This window comes from Barbus barbus (genome assembly GCF_936440315.1).
Source record: "Barbus barbus genome assembly, chromosome: 4".
Taxonomy (NCBI): domain Eukaryota; kingdom Metazoa; phylum Chordata; class Actinopteri; order Cypriniformes; family Cyprinidae; genus Barbus; species Barbus barbus.
The window spans coordinates 32871418-32889019 of record NC_136732.1 but is presented as its reverse complement, the minus strand read 5'-3'; the positions used below and the strand labels follow the sequence as shown (position 1 = coordinate 32889019).

General features: G+C 37.9%; 2 protein-coding genes across 6 annotated transcripts; one reads left to right on the top strand and one right to left on the bottom strand.

The window, feature by feature from the left end:
* The first annotated feature begins 2162 nt into the window (after positions 1–2162).
* On the top strand, positions 2163–13922 carry LOC306868831 (glycogen [starch] synthase, muscle-like). 2 transcript variants are annotated; one of them, XM_079415222.1, is made up of 16 exons: positions 2163–2250; positions 3337–3455; positions 5377–5558; positions 6197–6388; positions 7272–7457; positions 7889–8033; positions 8254–8371; positions 8461–8581; positions 8692–8798; positions 9395–9454; positions 9532–9724; positions 9826–9952; positions 11568–11663; positions 11787–11950; positions 12091–12171; positions 12632–13922. In XM_079415222.1, exons 2-16 carry the CDS (start codon positions 3338–3340, stop codon positions 12842–12844), a joined length of 2103 nt encoding a protein of 700 aa, XP_079271348.1. In that variant the 5' UTR covers positions 2163–2250; position 3337; the 3' UTR covers positions 12845–13922. The 2 variants fall into 2 exon arrangements, with proteins under 2 accessions (XP_079271348.1, XP_079271349.1); XM_079415223.1 differs by lacking the exon at positions 2163–2250 and adding an exon at positions 2743–2869.
* LOC306868832 (aspartate dehydrogenase domain-containing protein) lies at positions 13912–16916 on the bottom strand. Of its 4 annotated transcripts, XM_079415227.1 has the most exons (8): positions 16832–16916; positions 16463–16513; positions 15976–16120; positions 15749–15833; positions 15459–15608; positions 15035–15258; positions 14259–14398; positions 13912–14045 (listed from the first exon to the last, which is right to left on the bottom strand). In XM_079415227.1, the coding sequence occupies exons 2-8, from the start codon at positions 16509–16511 to the stop codon at positions 14008–14010; spliced, it is 831 nt and encodes a 276-aa protein (XP_079271353.1). In that variant the 5' UTR covers positions 16512–16513; positions 16832–16916; the 3' UTR covers positions 13912–14007. The 4 variants fall into 4 exon arrangements, with proteins under 4 accessions (XP_079271353.1, XP_079271352.1, XP_079271351.1 ...); XM_079415226.1 differs by lacking the exon at positions 13912–14045 and having other exon boundaries at positions 14081–14398; positions 16847–16903; XM_079415224.1 differs by lacking the exon at positions 13912–14045 and having other exon boundaries at positions 14083–14398.
* Between the last annotated feature and the right edge of the window lie 686 nt (positions 16917–17602).

Below are 17602 nucleotides of genomic sequence, written 5' to 3'. Positions count from 1 at the left end.
TCTTCCCAAGATTCAAGAATTTCTGTGTTTGTGCTTTTGCATTATCTGAAACATAATGCTGTAAATACCCACTCTGCCCTTTCAATTTAAAATTTAAAGTAGCCTTAAAAAAAAATCTGTAATATACAGGTACATCTAAAAAAATTAGAATATCGTGAAAAACTTTTTTGCAACTTATTTCAAAAAGTTAAACTTTCATATATGTTTTTTTTTTCTCTCTTTATTTATAAAGGGACCATGCACAATTTTTAACATAAAATTTCCATTTCATGTATTGTACCGGATTTAGCCAAAGGCTATTTTTCATCCGTAGTCCTCCAGGCAGGTCAACACTAAAACAACATGATTTTACATTTATAACATATAAAGTAAGTCATTTCAAAAGTTTTTTAGTTTTAATTTTGATGATTAGAGCTTACAGCTCATGAAAGTCAAAATCCAGTATCTCAATATATTAGAATATTTATATTTGAGCTTCATACAATGACCATCCCTACAGTATAAATTTAGGGTATGTCTTGTTCTTTGAAACCACAATAATGGGGAACACTGCTGACTTGGCAATGGTCCAGAAGACAATCATTGACGCCCTTCACAAAGAGGGTAGTCACAGAGGGCCATTACTGAAAGGTGTGGCTGTTCACAGAGTGCTGTATCAAAACATATTAAATGCAAAGTTGACTGGAAGGAAGAAATTGGGTAGGAAAAGGTGCACAAGCAACAGGGATGACTGCAAGCTTGAGAATACTGTCAAGCAAAGCTGATTCAAACACTTGTGAGAGCTTCACAAGGAGTGGACTGAAGCTGGAGTCAGTGCATCAAGAGTCACCAGCTCAGACGTCTTCAGGAAAAGGGCTACCAAGCCACTTCTGAAACAGAAACAACATCAGAAGCGTCTTACCTGGGCTAAAGAGAAAAAGAACTGGACTGTTACTCAGTGGTCCAAAGTCCTCTTTTCAGATAAATTTTAATTTTGCATTTCATTTGGAAATCAATGTCTGGAGTCTGGAGGAAGACTGGAGAGGCACAGAATCCAAGCTGCTTGAAGTCCAGTGTGAAGTTTCCACAGTCAGTGATGATTTGGGCTGCTGTGACGTCTGCTGCTGTTGGTCCATTGTGTTTTATAAAGTCCAGAGTTAATGCAGCTGTCTACCAGGAGATTTTGGAGCACTTTATGCTTCCATCTGCTGACAAGCTTTATGGAGATGCTGATTTGCTTTTCCAGCAGGACTTTAACACCTGTCCACACTACCAAAACCACTTCTAAGTGCTTTACTGACCATGATATTACTGTGCTTGATTGGCCAGCCAACATGCCTGACCTGAACCCCATATGGAATCTATGGGATATTTTCAAGAGAAAGATGAGAAACAGTCGATCTAACAATCCAGACGAGCTGAAGGCTCAATAGTGCCTCAGCAGAGCCACAGGCTGATCGCTTCCATGCCATTCCTCACTGATGCTGGAGATTGTGCTAAAGGAGCCCCGACAAAGTATTGAGTGCATAAATGAACATACTGTAAAGAACTTGAACTTTTCTGCTTTGCAAATCCTTTTTTTGATTGATCTTAGGAAATATTCTAATATATTGAGATACTGGATTTGGACTTTCATGAGCTGTAATCTCTAATCATCAAAATTAAAACAAAATAAACTTTTAATGTCTCACTTTACATGTAAAGAATCTAAAATATATATGAAAGTTTAACTTTTTGAAATAAGTTACAAAAAAATGCAGTTTTTGACGATATTCTAATTTTTTGAGATGTACCTGTATGTACTGTACATGCGGTTATATTGATCAAGGAAGTAGTTGGTTTCTGAGGGTGTGCAGCTATTGGAAAATGCACACAAAACGCAAAAGCCAGCGGCTTACTTTCCCTGCAAGTTGCAAGAGGAAAATAGCAGCCAGGGATGCAATTTTTTTCCCAACATTCTGTTTGGTCAAATCAAATTCTTCATACAGGTAAACGCCTATCTCTTGGGGAAGTGAGAGGTGAGGAGGAGACGCTACTTCTTCATTTACCGAGAGATCAAGGAGGAGGAGTCGGCGTCAGATAAGACACGCCCACATTTCCTGACGTACCCTGACGCGTGCGAGCTGTCACCCTGACTGACAGCCGAATAGTCCTATAATACAAGGCTAATTTGCGCAGGAGGCCCCGCCCACTGTCAAATCATCCTCCTGGTGATTGATTCCAGCAGATGTGAGGCTTGCTCCGCTGAGCGAGGAAAGACGCTACCGCAGAGTGAGTGCATAAGTTACTGCTTTTGTGTGTTGTCAGTCTGAAATTACAAGTCCGTGACTATTAAAACCCGTAGAGGAACATTACCATCCATCTGCAAAGCCCGTGATTCCTGTCACGCGCGGTGCTCTTGGTTTACCCGGGTCAAACCCACTTTTACAGCCTGCGCTCGACTGGCCAGTCCGTCCTTCCTCGAGCGTGCAGAGGAAAAACTTGCCACTTTTATGCATATATGCATATTTATGTCCAGGAAACGCTTTACTTGTTCTGTTGTTATGGTGACTGTGACGTTCCGTGTTCGACTGTTCCTGTGTGGTCCGCGCGCACGTACGCTCTTTCTGCGTCTGAGTGAGAGAGAGAGAGAGAGAGAGAGAGAGAGAGAGAGAGAGAGACTATTATATACTGCGTCTCAGATATGAATGACAACTCACTACCACCGAGGAATACTACATAGGGGCTTCATAATTCATGTGAACTGCGTGAAGGTGTGTTTATGTTGTATAGTGGACCTTAAAGTACCGTTATGTCATTCATGAAGCCTCTCTGGGTTTATAGGGACTATAAGCCTCATCTCTCAATCACTTTCTGTCTTTCTCGTGAAACAGGCCTCATGTTGCTCAAGGTATGTTGTAAGTGGAGGGTGTGTAAGTGATGGTTTGAATGATTACATGGTGTTGTGATGTATAAAAGGCACAATGTATTTGTAGACATCTCAACTTGTATGATTTGAACATGCACTTGCTCATCGTACTAAATAGGCTTTTTCTTATGTGTTTGTGTGTAAATCCGAGAGCAGGAAGAGCTAATGAGCAATGTTGGAAGATGAGTCACTTTGAATTGCTGTTGATATAATTTTGTGTCAGGAGAGAATGAGGAAGTGTGTGTCTGTGTGTGTGTGAGGTGCATGCTTGACGGTCATATACTGATGTCGATGGCTTTTGGCAGTGGTACATTCAAGGTTCACACTTGTATGATGGATATAAGCTAGGCCTGCATATTAGTTTAGGAGTATGTCAGGAGTTCAATACAAATGAGACGATTAATATAAAAACATGGATAGATTGATATTATTGTAATTTTATTACCCAGCATGCCACTGGCGCGCAGTTTGTCAGTCACCTCCCTGTCCGGCCTGGAGGAATGGGATGAAGAGTTTGATCGGGAGGATGCAGTCCTGTTCGAGATCGCATGGGAGGTCGCTAATAAAGGTGTGTAATAAAGGCATGATGCTTTTCTTGGATATGATGTTTAATTGCTAATGTGTCATCATAGACATTTGCACTCATACCTTTCAAAGATCTACACTAACATTCAAGGTTGGGGTTGGTAAGATTTTTTAAATGTTTTTCAAAGTAGTCTTTTCCACAAATGCTCATCGAGGCAGCATTTATTTAATTAAATATAGGCTAGTAATATTGGGAAATATCATAATAGTTTAAAATAGTAACTCTGTAACATACTTTGGTTATAATTTCTCAATGGTAGTGTTAAAAAAACACCTTCTTTACCGTCAAAATCAGCTCTGTTTTCAGCGAGCTGTTATAGTCCATGTTGCTTTAAATGCTAATGAGCTCTGCTGACCCCGCCCCTCTCTTCTGTGGGGTGACGAGCAGTACTGTTTACTTCAGTTGCGAAACTGGCTAACTAGCACATTATTAGAAAAGGCGATTTGCAAAGATTCATAAACTTTTATACTCCCTTCTTCTGTAGATAAAGCTGGACCACGAATGGTTCGCACGAACATAAACGCATTTAGGCAGATCGGGGATAATCGCATTCCCTTCAAAACGAAAGTAACGTTAATCCTCTGCGTCTTCAGCAGCTCATATGTCGGGAGTAAATGACGACTGCTATATTCAGTATTACATCCAACAATTAAACGCCCCAATCGCTTAATCGGAGACATCTTGTCTTCCCCTGCACCGAAGTCGACACAATGGCGGACAGCTCTCAGCTCACTCAGGGCGGGTCTAAGGTAAGACGGCCTTGTCAATCAACACTCGTGGGAGTGGCCTGTGCAGAACTACGTCATTCTGACAGGAACCTCAGAACGGCCTGATTTGAGAGAGTATTTTAAAATAGGGATTTAAAAAAAAAAAAACACTGGGTGGATTTTTATCATTGTAGGGTGGATGTTTACACACACTTCCAACACACATTTATGTTCAAACAACATATAAAGTAAATTTTGCATCCGATGACCCCTTTGACATTTATAGCATTGTTACAGTGACATGTCATGTTATGAGTGCACTAACAAAAAAAGTGCTGTGCTGAATTATAGTATGATACTATAAAAAGTATCATATCATAGTTTTCTTTGGGCATAATATAATGTTTGTTTTGAGCATGGACTTGATATCTGAAACCACCTGATGCCATTTACTCTGAGCACAGAAAACAAATAGGACTATAGGGAGAATACTGTAAGAATGTATTGAAAGTATATTTCCAGTTTATTCTCCTGACCTAATAAAATTTTTAAAACTGTTAATTGTTTTTTTTTTTACACACTGTTAGAATTGAGCACGGAGTGGGAGATAAATAGTTTAAGGATTATAATATTTGACTCTTTGCAGTTTATCTTCAAAGCTTCAGTAACCAGAACCAGACTAGTAAACAATTCAAATTGCATTTTACAAAGACTAATGAATTTTCAACAGAAAGTGTCAATATACTCTGTAAATATTTGAGACCAGAGGTTTTTGATATAATGTAAGTATTAACCAACAATAAAATGTATAAAAAACACGATTAAAAACACCAATGTATTTTTAATCCCAATTATTTTGAAGGACTTAGAGTTATTAGGTTGAACACGGTCTACAATCATCTACAATTTTGGAGATAGGAGAAAGCAGATACTGTTGTTGTTGTCACAACACAAAAACCTATACACCACATTACTCAACTGCCAAGCGTTCACAGATACTGTATCCACATACTCAGGGGTGCAAGAGTCATGTGACTCTGGTGTTGGTATTTGCTGCACTCTGTGAATATTATATATTATTGACAGTTAGATTAGATAAAGGTCAAGGAGGTCGAGTTCAAAGGGCTGGGTGGCCTTCTCTTTCCTGGACCTAAACATCTGTTAAAGGTTAACTAACCACTCTCGTTTTGTGGCAGTTCGTGGCATTTACACTGTGATCCAGACCAAGGCGCGTCTGACCTGCGAGGAATGGGGTGAGAACTACTTTCTGGTGGGCCCGTATACGGAGTCCAATGTCAGGACGCAAGTGGAACTGATCGAACCCTGCAATGCGGCACTCAGGAGAACCATTGATAAAATGAACAGCAGTGGGTGCAAGGTATACGAATTGACACACTTCAATAAATATTGAAAAAAGCATTTTCTAGCTTTAGGTTTGTACACCTCTCGTTTATCCACACTAATATGTGCACACAGACACCACGCTACCCATTTGAATCTGCTCTTATCCACAGTGAAACCCTAAACCTTCATTCTGGAGAGTGGTTGTGTGACATCTCTCTAGTGTATGTGTGTGCACGTTAAAGGCTATATCAGTGTCCCAACAGCCAGACTGAGGTCTATTTCAGTTCTTTGAGGAAATTTCCCCCTTAGAGATGCTGTGTAAATTGGTGCCTGAGTTATTGCAGAGTCACTTTTCCGTCAACAGAAATGAGTTTGTTTAAATCAAAGCCACACATCCAGGTTTCTCTTAGAAAGTATTAACTAAAAATGTTTGCTAACTTGTCCAAGTGGCTTCATCTGTTGTTGATTCACAGTGATGTCTTCAGACTAACAAACCAGGAGTTGCCTTCCCAATAGTCTGAATTGTGATCATTGAACAATTGAGGCGAAACTGTATGAAGATTGTATCGATATGTGCAATCTCAGTTTTCAGAATGCTATTTCTGTTGAAAGGTATTATTTTAAATCTCTAGCGAAGTGACAAAGTTTCTAATTTCCTTCCTCCTTCTCTAGGTATATTTTGGTCGATGGCTGATTGAAGGCTCTCCATATGTGATTCTGCTAGACGTGGGCTTCACTGCCTGGTCTCTGGACCGCTGGAAGAGTGAACTCTGGGAGAATTGCAGTATTGGTGTGCCCTGGTTCGACAGAGAGGCTAACGATGCTATTCTCTTTGGCTTCCTCACTGCATGGCTACTGGGAGAGGTGTGCAGTTAGGGCTGTGCAATTAATCAAATTCGTTTGTCATGCGCATCTCGTTAGTAAAGCCGGTTTCTTGATTAGTAGTAAATCGCCATCACTTGCTTTCAGATGGCGCGGCATTTACTACACAGAGCCGTAGTTCACTGACAAGCTAGGCAATATCGCGTTCATAATCGAAGGTGATGGCGATTTACTACTAATCAAGAAACCGGCTTTACTGACTAGATGCGCATGATAATCGAATTCGATTAATTGCACAGCCCTATGTGCAGTTTTGTTTTAGTATTATTTATATACTGTTGTAGAATTTATTAATATTTTTGAAATCGCTTTTTATTTTTGTATTTTCAGTTTTCATTTGAATTTTAGTTTTTATTCATTTTGTAATGTCTTGTTTTATTATTTTTTTTCATGTTTATTAAGCTTTAATTTATTTTTAATTGAGTTTTAGTTGTAGTAACTTTAACATTAAAATTATTTATTTTAATTTAAGTTTACGTTTTTCATCAAATGTATATGATTTTAATTTACAACATCTTTTTTTAAGCGTTTTAATTTGAGTTAACTATAGCAACGGGGGGGGTGTGTCATTCTGTCTTTTTGTAATATCTATATTAAAATTAATTTTGTGAGTGTAAACGTGCATGTTATTTTCCCAACAAAACTCAATGGGGAAAAAAAGTTACAGTTATTTAATAGAAAGTAAATAACCATGTGCTTATGCCTATTTCCTATTTTTTGATTATCCAGTGAATTAAATTTTTTGTAAAAGATACATCACCTTGGAACTTGGACCCCCCCCCCCCCCCCCACACACACACACACACACACACACACAAAATATTGTTAATTCTCATTCATTTGAATATGTTTGAATATTTTTCAGTATGCAGCTCAGTGTGACGAACCACCTCACATCGTAGCGCATTTTCACGAGTGGCTGGCAGGTTTGGGGCTCGTCTTATGCAGGCAGCGTCAGTTACCTGTAGCGACCATCTTCACCACACATGCCACACTGCTCGGCCGATACCTGTGTGCCGGGAACGTTGACTTCTACAACAACCTCGCTGAGGTTTGTTTGAGAGAATGTGTTTTTGTGGATATATGATACTTCCTCATTACTGTTTAACCCACACCTCCTCGCCAGATATGATCAGATTTCTTTTGAAAATGTTCCTGTTTTTTAAGCACATTTTGGTTTGGCACTAAGATGGTGCTCTAAATTGGGGATAGGCAACGTCGGTCCTGGAGTGCCGATGTCCTGCAGAGTTTAGCTACAACCTTGAAGAAAAAAACCTCACCTGCCTGTAGCCCTAGTAATTCTGAAGACCTTAATTAGCTTGTTCTTGTGTGTTTGATTAGGGTTGGAGCTAAACTCTGCAGAACAGCGGCACTCCAGGACTGACGTTGCCTATCCCTGCTTTAGATGGATAAACAGATAGTTCATGGAGTTAATTTAAAGAAAGCTCCCTGAAGTGTCTGTGGTTATTTCTTCATGCACAGTTTAATGTGGATAAAGAGGCAGGTGACAGACAGATCTATCACCGGTACTGTCTGGAGCGCTCGGCAGCCCGTTGTGCACACGTCTTCACCACCGTCTCTCAGATCACCGCCATTGAGGCCGAGCACTTACTAAAGCGGAAACCAGGTGACTTAAGTTCCTGCTTGTACTGTTTTCTCTACATCCTAATGGCAACAAAATGCAGTCATGAATCAGTGCAGATTGATCTGTTATTAGAAAGGGATTCTGGCTTCATTTCATTACTGTGGATGCTTGTTCAGAACTGGACTTTTGCCAGGAAGCTGCTGCTTTTTGACCCTATTTGGTATATTTGCTAAAGATACCCACATTCATCTTTCTCTGTCAGATATTGTGACTCCAAACGGTCTGAATGTGAAGAAGTTCTCAGCCATGCACGAGTTCCAGAACCTCCATGCTCAGAGTAAAGCACGCATCCAGGAGTTTGTCAGAGGCCATTTCTACGGGTCAGAGCTCATAAGACATGCAATCATATTCATATGTCCATATGCAAAACTCTCTCTCTCATGCATGTTTTTTCTTGTTTTGTGTGCAGGCATTTAGATTTTAACCTTGACAAGACAGTGTTTCTCTTCATTGCTGGACGCTATGAATTTTCAAATAAAGGAGCTGATATCTTTCTTGAAGCATTGGCCAGACTTAATTACCTGCTGAGGGTAAGTATTTGTGTTTTAGGATGTCTATTTGAACACAAAATGTTACAGTATGTCACGATGAAGAATCTTTTTGAAACAAAAGATTTGAAACAAAATTCTTGTATGTCCAGGTGAATCACAGCGAATTGACCGTAATAGCATTCTTCATCATGCCTGCTCGTACCAACAACTTCAACGTGGAGACCCTGAAGGGCCAAGCCGTACGGAAACAGCTCTGGTAACCATGACAACTGCACTGTGAGGACTGCTAACCTGAATGACACTGTTTAGCTCAACCTACTCGCTTAATATAAACAACCAAGTTCAATTAAGTTGTTGAAAGCCGATTTATTTTAGAATTATTTATATACTGTTATAGTATTTAATAACGTTTTGAATTAGCTTTTATTATTTATTTTAATATTAGTTTAAGTTTTAGTAATTTTGTTTTTTGGTTTAATAATTTTAGTACTTATTTTTTGTCAACTTATTTTCAGTTAGTTACCAGGTTTTTAAGTTTAAGCATCTCCTCTAATAAATATTTTCAGCATTAAAAAAAAAAATAATGAAAACAATGTAGAAAGGAATTAATTAATCAGTTTTTGTTCATTCATGCATTCATATTTATTTTATATATTTAATAAATAGCAGTCATAATGTCACCTGATTAAATAAAGCATTGATTTTTTAATCATTTTAACTACTCTTTTCACTCACACTCACATTGTTCAAAAACCCATATACAATTTTTTTCCAAATTTTTACTTGGACTCGGGGACTGTTGAAACGGTGAATACATTTTGTTGTGACATTGCATCTTTGTTGTATTGTCAGGGACACTGCTCAGACTGTGAAGGAGCGCTTTGGGAAGAAACTCTACGAATCACTTTTAGTGTGAGTTGGTTTTTGTCTTTCGACTGTATTATGTAATCTCTTCTGAGGCGTGACATTGCTCTCTTTCTTGATGTTAGAGGGCAGCTGCCTGATGTGTCTAAGATGTTAGATAAAGAGGACTTAACTATGATGAAACGTGCCATCTTCGCCACCCAGCGCCAGTGCCTGCCCCCCATCTGCACTCACAACATGCTGGAGGATAGCAGTGACCCTATCCTCAACTGCATCCGCCGTATCGGCCTCTTTAATACTCCTCAGGACAGAGTCAAGGTACACAGACGCTATACTATAATGGATGTATTCAAAGGTAATTTGTTTTAAGTAAAAAAAAATACTTAATACACCTTTAATGCCTCATATTCTTCTGCTAGGTGATCTTCCATCCAGAGTTTCTCTCCTCCACTTCTCCTCTTCTGCCGATGGACTATGAGGAGTTTGTGAGAGGCTGCCATCTTGGAGTATTTCCATCCTACTATGAGCCCTGGGGATACACACCAGGTAAAACTACACACACTACCAGTTTACCATGTGTATATATATTTACATTTAGTCATTTAGCAGACGCTCTTATCCAAAGTGACTTAGAAATGAGGACAATGGAAGCAATCAAAATCAACAAAAGAGCTATGATACGCAAGTGCTATAACAAGCATATATATGTACAAACATGCTCCACGGTGTATATATACCATTTAAAAATTTGGTCAGTAACATAGTGTAAATTTTTTTTGCATATAAACAAGAAATTATATATCTTGTTTAGGGGTGTAACGATTCATCGATATGAATCGATACATCAATATGATGTCTGACGCTACGATGCATCGATGCCACGCGTAAAATATCTATATCTGTAGTATAAATGGGCACCTTTATTTTGGCATTACTGACAACGTGTGCATGCTCGTTCAAACTCGCGTATCAGAACTCTATTTACTCGACCATAAAAGATGCTCGGGATTGTTGGCGGAGCTGTCGAGTGCTATGTGAGAAGTTTTCAGCCGTGTCTACACTGCGCAAATACTAAATTGAGCTCTCTTCCGCTTTTTTGTGCATGATGAATAAATAGACAAAATTACATCAAAATGCGCATTTTGGCGAATATCCTAGTAAACCCAGTCGGTTAGGCATATGTCTTAACTTGAACAGTTGAGAAAGAAAACGCATGTGTATCAGTAGGCCTATATTAAATCTGTGCTTTCTTCTTGAAGTGAATAAATCTAATGCTGTCAAAGAAAAATACAAGTGCTCAATGCTCCTGACTTAATAACCTTTGTAACATCAAAAATGATTAATCTACAGTGAAGACTATGCAGTTATTTTACATGTGATTGCGTACCTGAAAATTTCTTTTAGCCTGAGCTGAAAAACCTGAAAAGCACTGTTTATTGAACTTGTGTCTTTGTTCTATTGTATTTATTTTCTGCTATTGCTTGTAATTTGGTAATCTGTAGAAATGATTTTTAGCACTGAGCCCATCGTAGCAGCCAGAATTGTTTTTCCAGTTGTTTATTTCCTTTATTAAAAAAAAAAAAAAAAAAGGTTATTTTTTGAATGTCCCAATTGAGGTACAGGATGTGAAAATTTCAGATAAATGTTCATTATATATTTTGGTTGCATTTGTGAGTTAATAAAAGTGTAGATGGTTGTTTAAAATGGGTATATAATATCGATCGATATACTTCTGTATCGAATCGTAATCGTATCGTTGATTTTTTTTTTTTTGAGAGATCGTTTCGCTGGGTATGAGAATCGATATTGTACCGTATTGTGACGAACCGTCCGATTTACACCCCTAATCTTCTTATAGTTTAAAAAAAAAAAAAAATTCAGAAATTATGCATTAATGTGAGAGTAAATGCATCACTTTTGTATAGTTTTTACATTGAGAATAATAAATGTTTCTTGAGCACCAAATCAGCATGTTAGAATAATTTCTGAATGATCATTTGATATTTTAAAAACACATTATTTCACAGTATTACTAGTTTAACTGTATTTTTAATACAAAGAAATGCAGCCTTGGTTAGCATAAAGAGACATTTTGAATGGTTGTTTGTGAACTCTGTATTAATAACGTCCACTCAACACAATGCACATATCTTTCTCTCAGCTGAGTGTACAGTGATGGGTATCCCATCGATCTCCACTAATCTGTCTGGGTTTGGCTGTTTCATGGAGGAGCACATTGCTGACCCGTCAGCTTATGGTGAGAGTTGTACATATACAATGGAAACGATGAACAGCAGCTACAAGATTCTCTCTTTTTTGTTTGAATCAGCTTTTAGTTTCATTGTGTAATGCACATTTTTCTTAACTCCCTCCTTTTCAGGTATCTATATTCTGGATCGGCGGTACCGTGGGGTGGATGAGTCCTGCAATCAGCTGACGTCTTTCCTGTTTCAGTTCTGTCAGCAGAGCCGCAGGCAGAGGATCATTCAGAGGAACCGAACAGAGCGCCTCAGTGACCTGCTAGATTGGAGATATTTGGGCAGGGTCAGATACCACACACACACACACACACACACACACACACACACACACACACAGTTGTGTCCAGTTAACTTTCTGTATCAAAACAACAAAACTAACAGATTATTGTTCATGAACTAATATAGCATATTTCTGTTTCTTAGTATTACATATCTGCCCGCCATATGGCTTTAGCAAAAGCTTTCCCGGACACATTCATCTATGAGCCTCAAGAACCCACCTCGGTAAGTTAAAATGATGAAGGGTGAAACTGAAATTGTTTGTTCCTTTTATTTTAATAAAAGTGTGAAGTTGAATTATATAGACCAGTGATTTTCAACTAGAGGGCCAGGGCCCACTGTATTCAACATGACTTAAAATGATTTCAAATAAGACAACACAAGCATTACCATAAGCTAAAATAGCTATAAGTCAAAATATTTTTTTCGTTTTAGTTCACCTCCTCAATGTATTTTTCATTTGAAAACCCTGGGTATGAGATTATATAAATGGGATATCTGATCGCATTTAAATGAATAAAGTCTTATTTCCATGCTAATTTCAATGTTTAAGGAATTTATAATTTCTTATGCCAAGCTGTAAAATAAAAAAATAAAAAAGAGGACCTCTGACGCCTCTGGACAGCTGTCTAAAAACTAGATGTAAATTTTTGTTGACATTTATTCTTTCATTTACATAATTCAGGCCACAGGCTTCCGTTACCCGCGGCCAGCCTCAGTGCCCCCATCTCCCGCCCACTCGCTTCACTCGTCTCCTCATCACAGTGAGGCTGAGGATGAACAGGAACCATATGATGAAGATCTGGAGGCGGAGAAAGACCGGGTCAACATCTGCCAACCTTTCAACATGCCGAACCGGAACAAGAATCAGATAGTTGGTCTTCCTGAGAAAAACTAAAACACACCCCTACATGCATACCTACACACTCTGTAGCTTATACTGTGATGCACTTATATACACTGTGACACACACACACACACACACACACAAAACACTCCCCTAAAAGTGAACGTAAAGCCTGCAAACAGTGTGTCTGCATGTTGGTTTTCTGAAGAGAAATAAATAAGATATTCAAGTATTTGGTGAGCCATAGTATGTGATTCTAAGACTTTCTGTTGAAAGATTTCTCTGGTGTCTTTCATATGAAGCATAGTAAAAAAACAACAGAGCAAAGGAATAAGTGGTAACTAGAGTTATTCATATGGATTCATACCAAATTGTCATCTAGCTGTGTGCCAGTGATGCCAATTTAAAGCTGACGGTCAAATGACCACTGTTAAAAGACTCTATAGGTATAGTTTAAGAAAATGATTTATACACTCTTTAAAAGAGCTGTATGACTTTGTTCTTCCATGGAACACAAAAGAAGAGGTTTTGAAGAATGCTCATGTTATATTTCTATATACAAAATTAAAACAGGGTGATCAGGGCCAAAACATTATTATACGAGTATCATACAAATAGTCCTTAAAACTCGAACTTTAAGTCCTCTAAAGTCATAAAGTTTCTTTATATGAAGAACAGACCCAAATTGAAGCTATTTACTTTAAATCATAGTTTGACAGTCATAGTAATTATCACTTTCACAGTGCAAATTTCAAAGAGCTAAACTTTTCCTTGTGTGTTTCACGAAAGCAAGAGATTTTTTTAAATGACTTTAGATTACATAAATGACAATGTACTGTGTTTTGAAAACATTCTTACAATGCTTTACTCACTGCCAGATTTCCCTTCACAGTGTTATGTACTGTCACAAACATAGTGACTATCCAGAACTTTTCTAGAGTTATTTAAAAAAAAAAAAAAAAAAACGTGCAAGTTAAATGACAAGCAATGTAGCTAAAGTGAACCAGCCAAACGAATACACTGGAACATCATTGGTACTGTAATACAAATATACACCAGCACTGTTAGAGTTTGTCATGTCTGTCACAGCTGGAAAACCGAAATTAAAGTCTACAACATTATTAACATGACACTTGTTTTATTAATTCATCATGTGCTACATCATGTGTTTTTCTTCAGTTAATTTGTACACTTTCTGCAGCAATACACTGATATCAACACAGATATACCCTCCCTCCATGACCCTTGCAGACTGAAAAAAAGACAGACAGAAATTCAGATAAATAATAAGAGAGATATGTAACCGCGTATTCATGTACCATTTTGGACTTTTTGTTAAATTTGAGCAGAACAGAATACAAAGAGGACAGTTCCAAAAGAGATCTGCTTAAGGATGTTCAGTGCATACTGGGGTTTTTGGCAATGCACTGCATCAGTTTACTCCATCTGTATTTCTTATACATACCCAGTAAGCTGCTCCAGAAGGAATTGTATGTGGCATTTCCTGTTACAGCTCCCAGTTTGGCGGGGTTTTGTCTCACTGTTTTCACTGTGAACCCATCTGGACCAGTTACCTCAACCTCCACAATATGGTAGTCTGATAATCTGGAGAGAAGGGGAAGCTCATAACGGTTAGGGATTTGAACAAAACCCAAAGTATTACATTTTCTTTATTTGAGCCACCTAGCAACATAAGTCATTCTGAATCCTTTAGATATTACAGGACACAGCAATGCCCAAGCTCCACCCAAAAATTGTGGTAAGCGTCTCTCCAATTCATATAGGAAAGCTTAAAAATCTGTTTTTGATCTAGTTTCTACAATGAAACCGAAGTAGCGACATATCTTTTCTTCTGTATTGTGTCATACATCCGAGTGGAACAGATTATCAAAAAAAAATAAATTATAGGGCGTGGACTATCAAATGGTTGTTGATCAGAAAGCAGATCTGAATGCGAGTCTACTGTCGATTGTAAGAAGGGAGCAGAGTTTAAGCTAACTAAATGATTGGAGAAGTCTGGCATTTCACCATATTTTGATTAAGAATTACAAGCTTGAATAAAAAAGAAAAATAGAAACATGCATGAATGAGTCATTTACAGTAAAATCAATGCGTTTTAATTTCAAGCCTACTTTAAAAGTGGCCTGATCTATGTATGGAGGCAGTTTTATGGAGTTTTCTGTGTAAAGAAAAGGTTATGAGTGTTAAAGTCAGATTTTTTAGGTCCAGATTGCGACTCACGCAGTGTCTGAGACTATTTCTCCGGTAACCCCATTGAAGCCCAACTTTGATGCGGCTATGGCCGCAGCTGCCATAGTGTTCACATTATTTGGGGCGATGGGGCAGAGCTCTGCAACTGAGCCGTGGTACAAGACCCGCCTACCCTCTCCCTCCGTCCAATCAGTGAGCAGACCACCAGTCAGCCGAAAGCAAGAAGGATGTTTAGACATTCGGATGGAGAGAGCCTATAAGAGAGACATTTGAAATGTATTTCCATATATTTTCATGTGGCAGGGACAATGGAAATTATATTGAACTTTTCTTGGATAATATTTAGTATTTTTATTTAGGCAGTCCACCTCTTGGAGATAAATATTTTGTATGGACAGTTAGATTTAATTTTAATTCCTTGTATTTAAAAATAATTATAAGAAAATAGTCTTACCTGTAAAGTTCCACTGTCATTCATTTTTTGAATATCTTGGCCACCCCATAATGCACCACTGGGCACATAAAGTGTTTTCCCATGTTGTTTTGCAGTAGTGCGAAGATCTTGCTCAAGCTGGGGGTCAGAGAGGGCAGAAGGGCTGCCCACCTGAGGAAGGGAAAAACATGATTAGAGACAGTTTTAACAATTGCTTAGGCAATACAGCTAATTATCATCATGAAATAAATGTAAATACTAAGACAAGACTGGATTTCAGGTGATAATATAACGGTAAACAATTAAGTTACCAGGAAGTGAGCATGTGACAGAAATCTGAGCCCAAACTCTTTAGCTATCATCGGATGGCACACCTCCACTATTACATCAGTGTCTCTGAAACACCAAACATACATAAAATGCCTGTAAGTGCCACAGGAATGGGCTCTGTTTTGGCGTCTCTCTTCCCTTTAAACAAACATTCAACATGTGCATACAATATATATACAAATTATATAAAATATATATACAAATTTACCTGAGTGTGAAATCTGAGAGGTCATGTAGAATCAGCTCTTTGGGCAGTGAATCTCTAAGTTTGTCTGCATTTCGGTTCCAAACAAAAGCTAACTGCAGCCCCGCCTCGGGCCCTTTCTTTTGGATCTTCTCAACAAGAAACTGGCCTGAATAAGGAGAAAAGATTAAATACAAGCTTCATGGTCTGACAGAACACGAACTGTTCACCAATGAATTTCCATGATTTTTCAAATCAATCAAATTGAGACAGATCTGTGAATCAGTTTAAAAGAAAAGAACAGGCTCAATAGACTCACATATGGGACATCACTACGGCTTAAAACAATCATGAGCAATATCTATCAGCTGAAATATTAATGTGCAGATCATATGTAAAACTGCATAGTCACTATATACTATAGACATTTTTATGACTTTTTATAATTTATGAATTTCTATGAGGCCAAATTTTTTAAATTCCCAGAAGGTTTCGTTGGAGAAGAACTCACCTAAATGTCCATATCCCACAATTCCAACCTTTAAAGCTCTATCAGCCATATCTACAAAGTGAGATAGGGATTCAGCAGATGAAACATGAAATCATTTTTCTTATTTGTTGGTCTGCTAAAGAAGTTCAAGAGAGCTTATTATTATTCACATCTACTCAATAACAACTGTAATTCTGTAAACTCTATAACTTCAAACCAGCATGCACTAGATTTGCTTTTATATCCCTCCACACATGCTCTTGAGTCAATCTTTGGCCCCTCCCCTTTTCCATTTTCTCCACCTCTCTGTCAGTGTCCAACTATATACTCTCCTTTATCTCGAACACATTGATCTCACCGACACAATCTGTCCTCACAACCTTCACTTACCTGTTAATTCCTCACCTTTTCTCTATTTATTTCTTCTCGATGTCCGTCGATCTCTCTCTTCGCTGTTTGAAGTTGAGAGACTGTGGGAAAGAGCAGGTTAAAGTGCATGACGGCCAGGATTGTTAATGATTAGACTCTGTGTGAATCCATTGGCTTTCGGTATTTCAAAGGAGCACTGCCTATTATTCATGATGGAACAGTTTTTAGTTTTTTTTAGTTTCAGGTAGTTTAGTACATCATAATATATATATATATATATATATATATATATATATATATATATATGCATGTATGTGTGTGTGTATGTATATAGACACAGGCTATTTTAGGCTATTTTAAGTAACATAAAAATCTACATTTCTACACCTCTCAAATCACACTTTGAAAAAATATATATATTGTGCTTTCAGTGACAAAAGTATGACAATAATTCCCTCTTTTATATCATAACACTGCAGCTCTGTGGCTCCCTCAAGTGGGTAAAAGTGGGGGAAATGGCAATTTCTCCAGAATTGCAACAGATTTTACAACCATGCTGTTAAAACCACTAACAACTGAGAAGCTAATCATCAATAAGAATTAGACCGAATAAGTATTATAGTAATTATTAGAATAATTACAAGATGTAAAAAAAATACATATTATCTTTATAAAAATTATATGTGTTGTCTATCCTTACTGACACCTACACGTACATCACAAAAAGCTAATAAAGTGAATGAGCTGAAAGAAGCTGAAAAGACATAGAACAGACTAGGAAAGATCATTTTC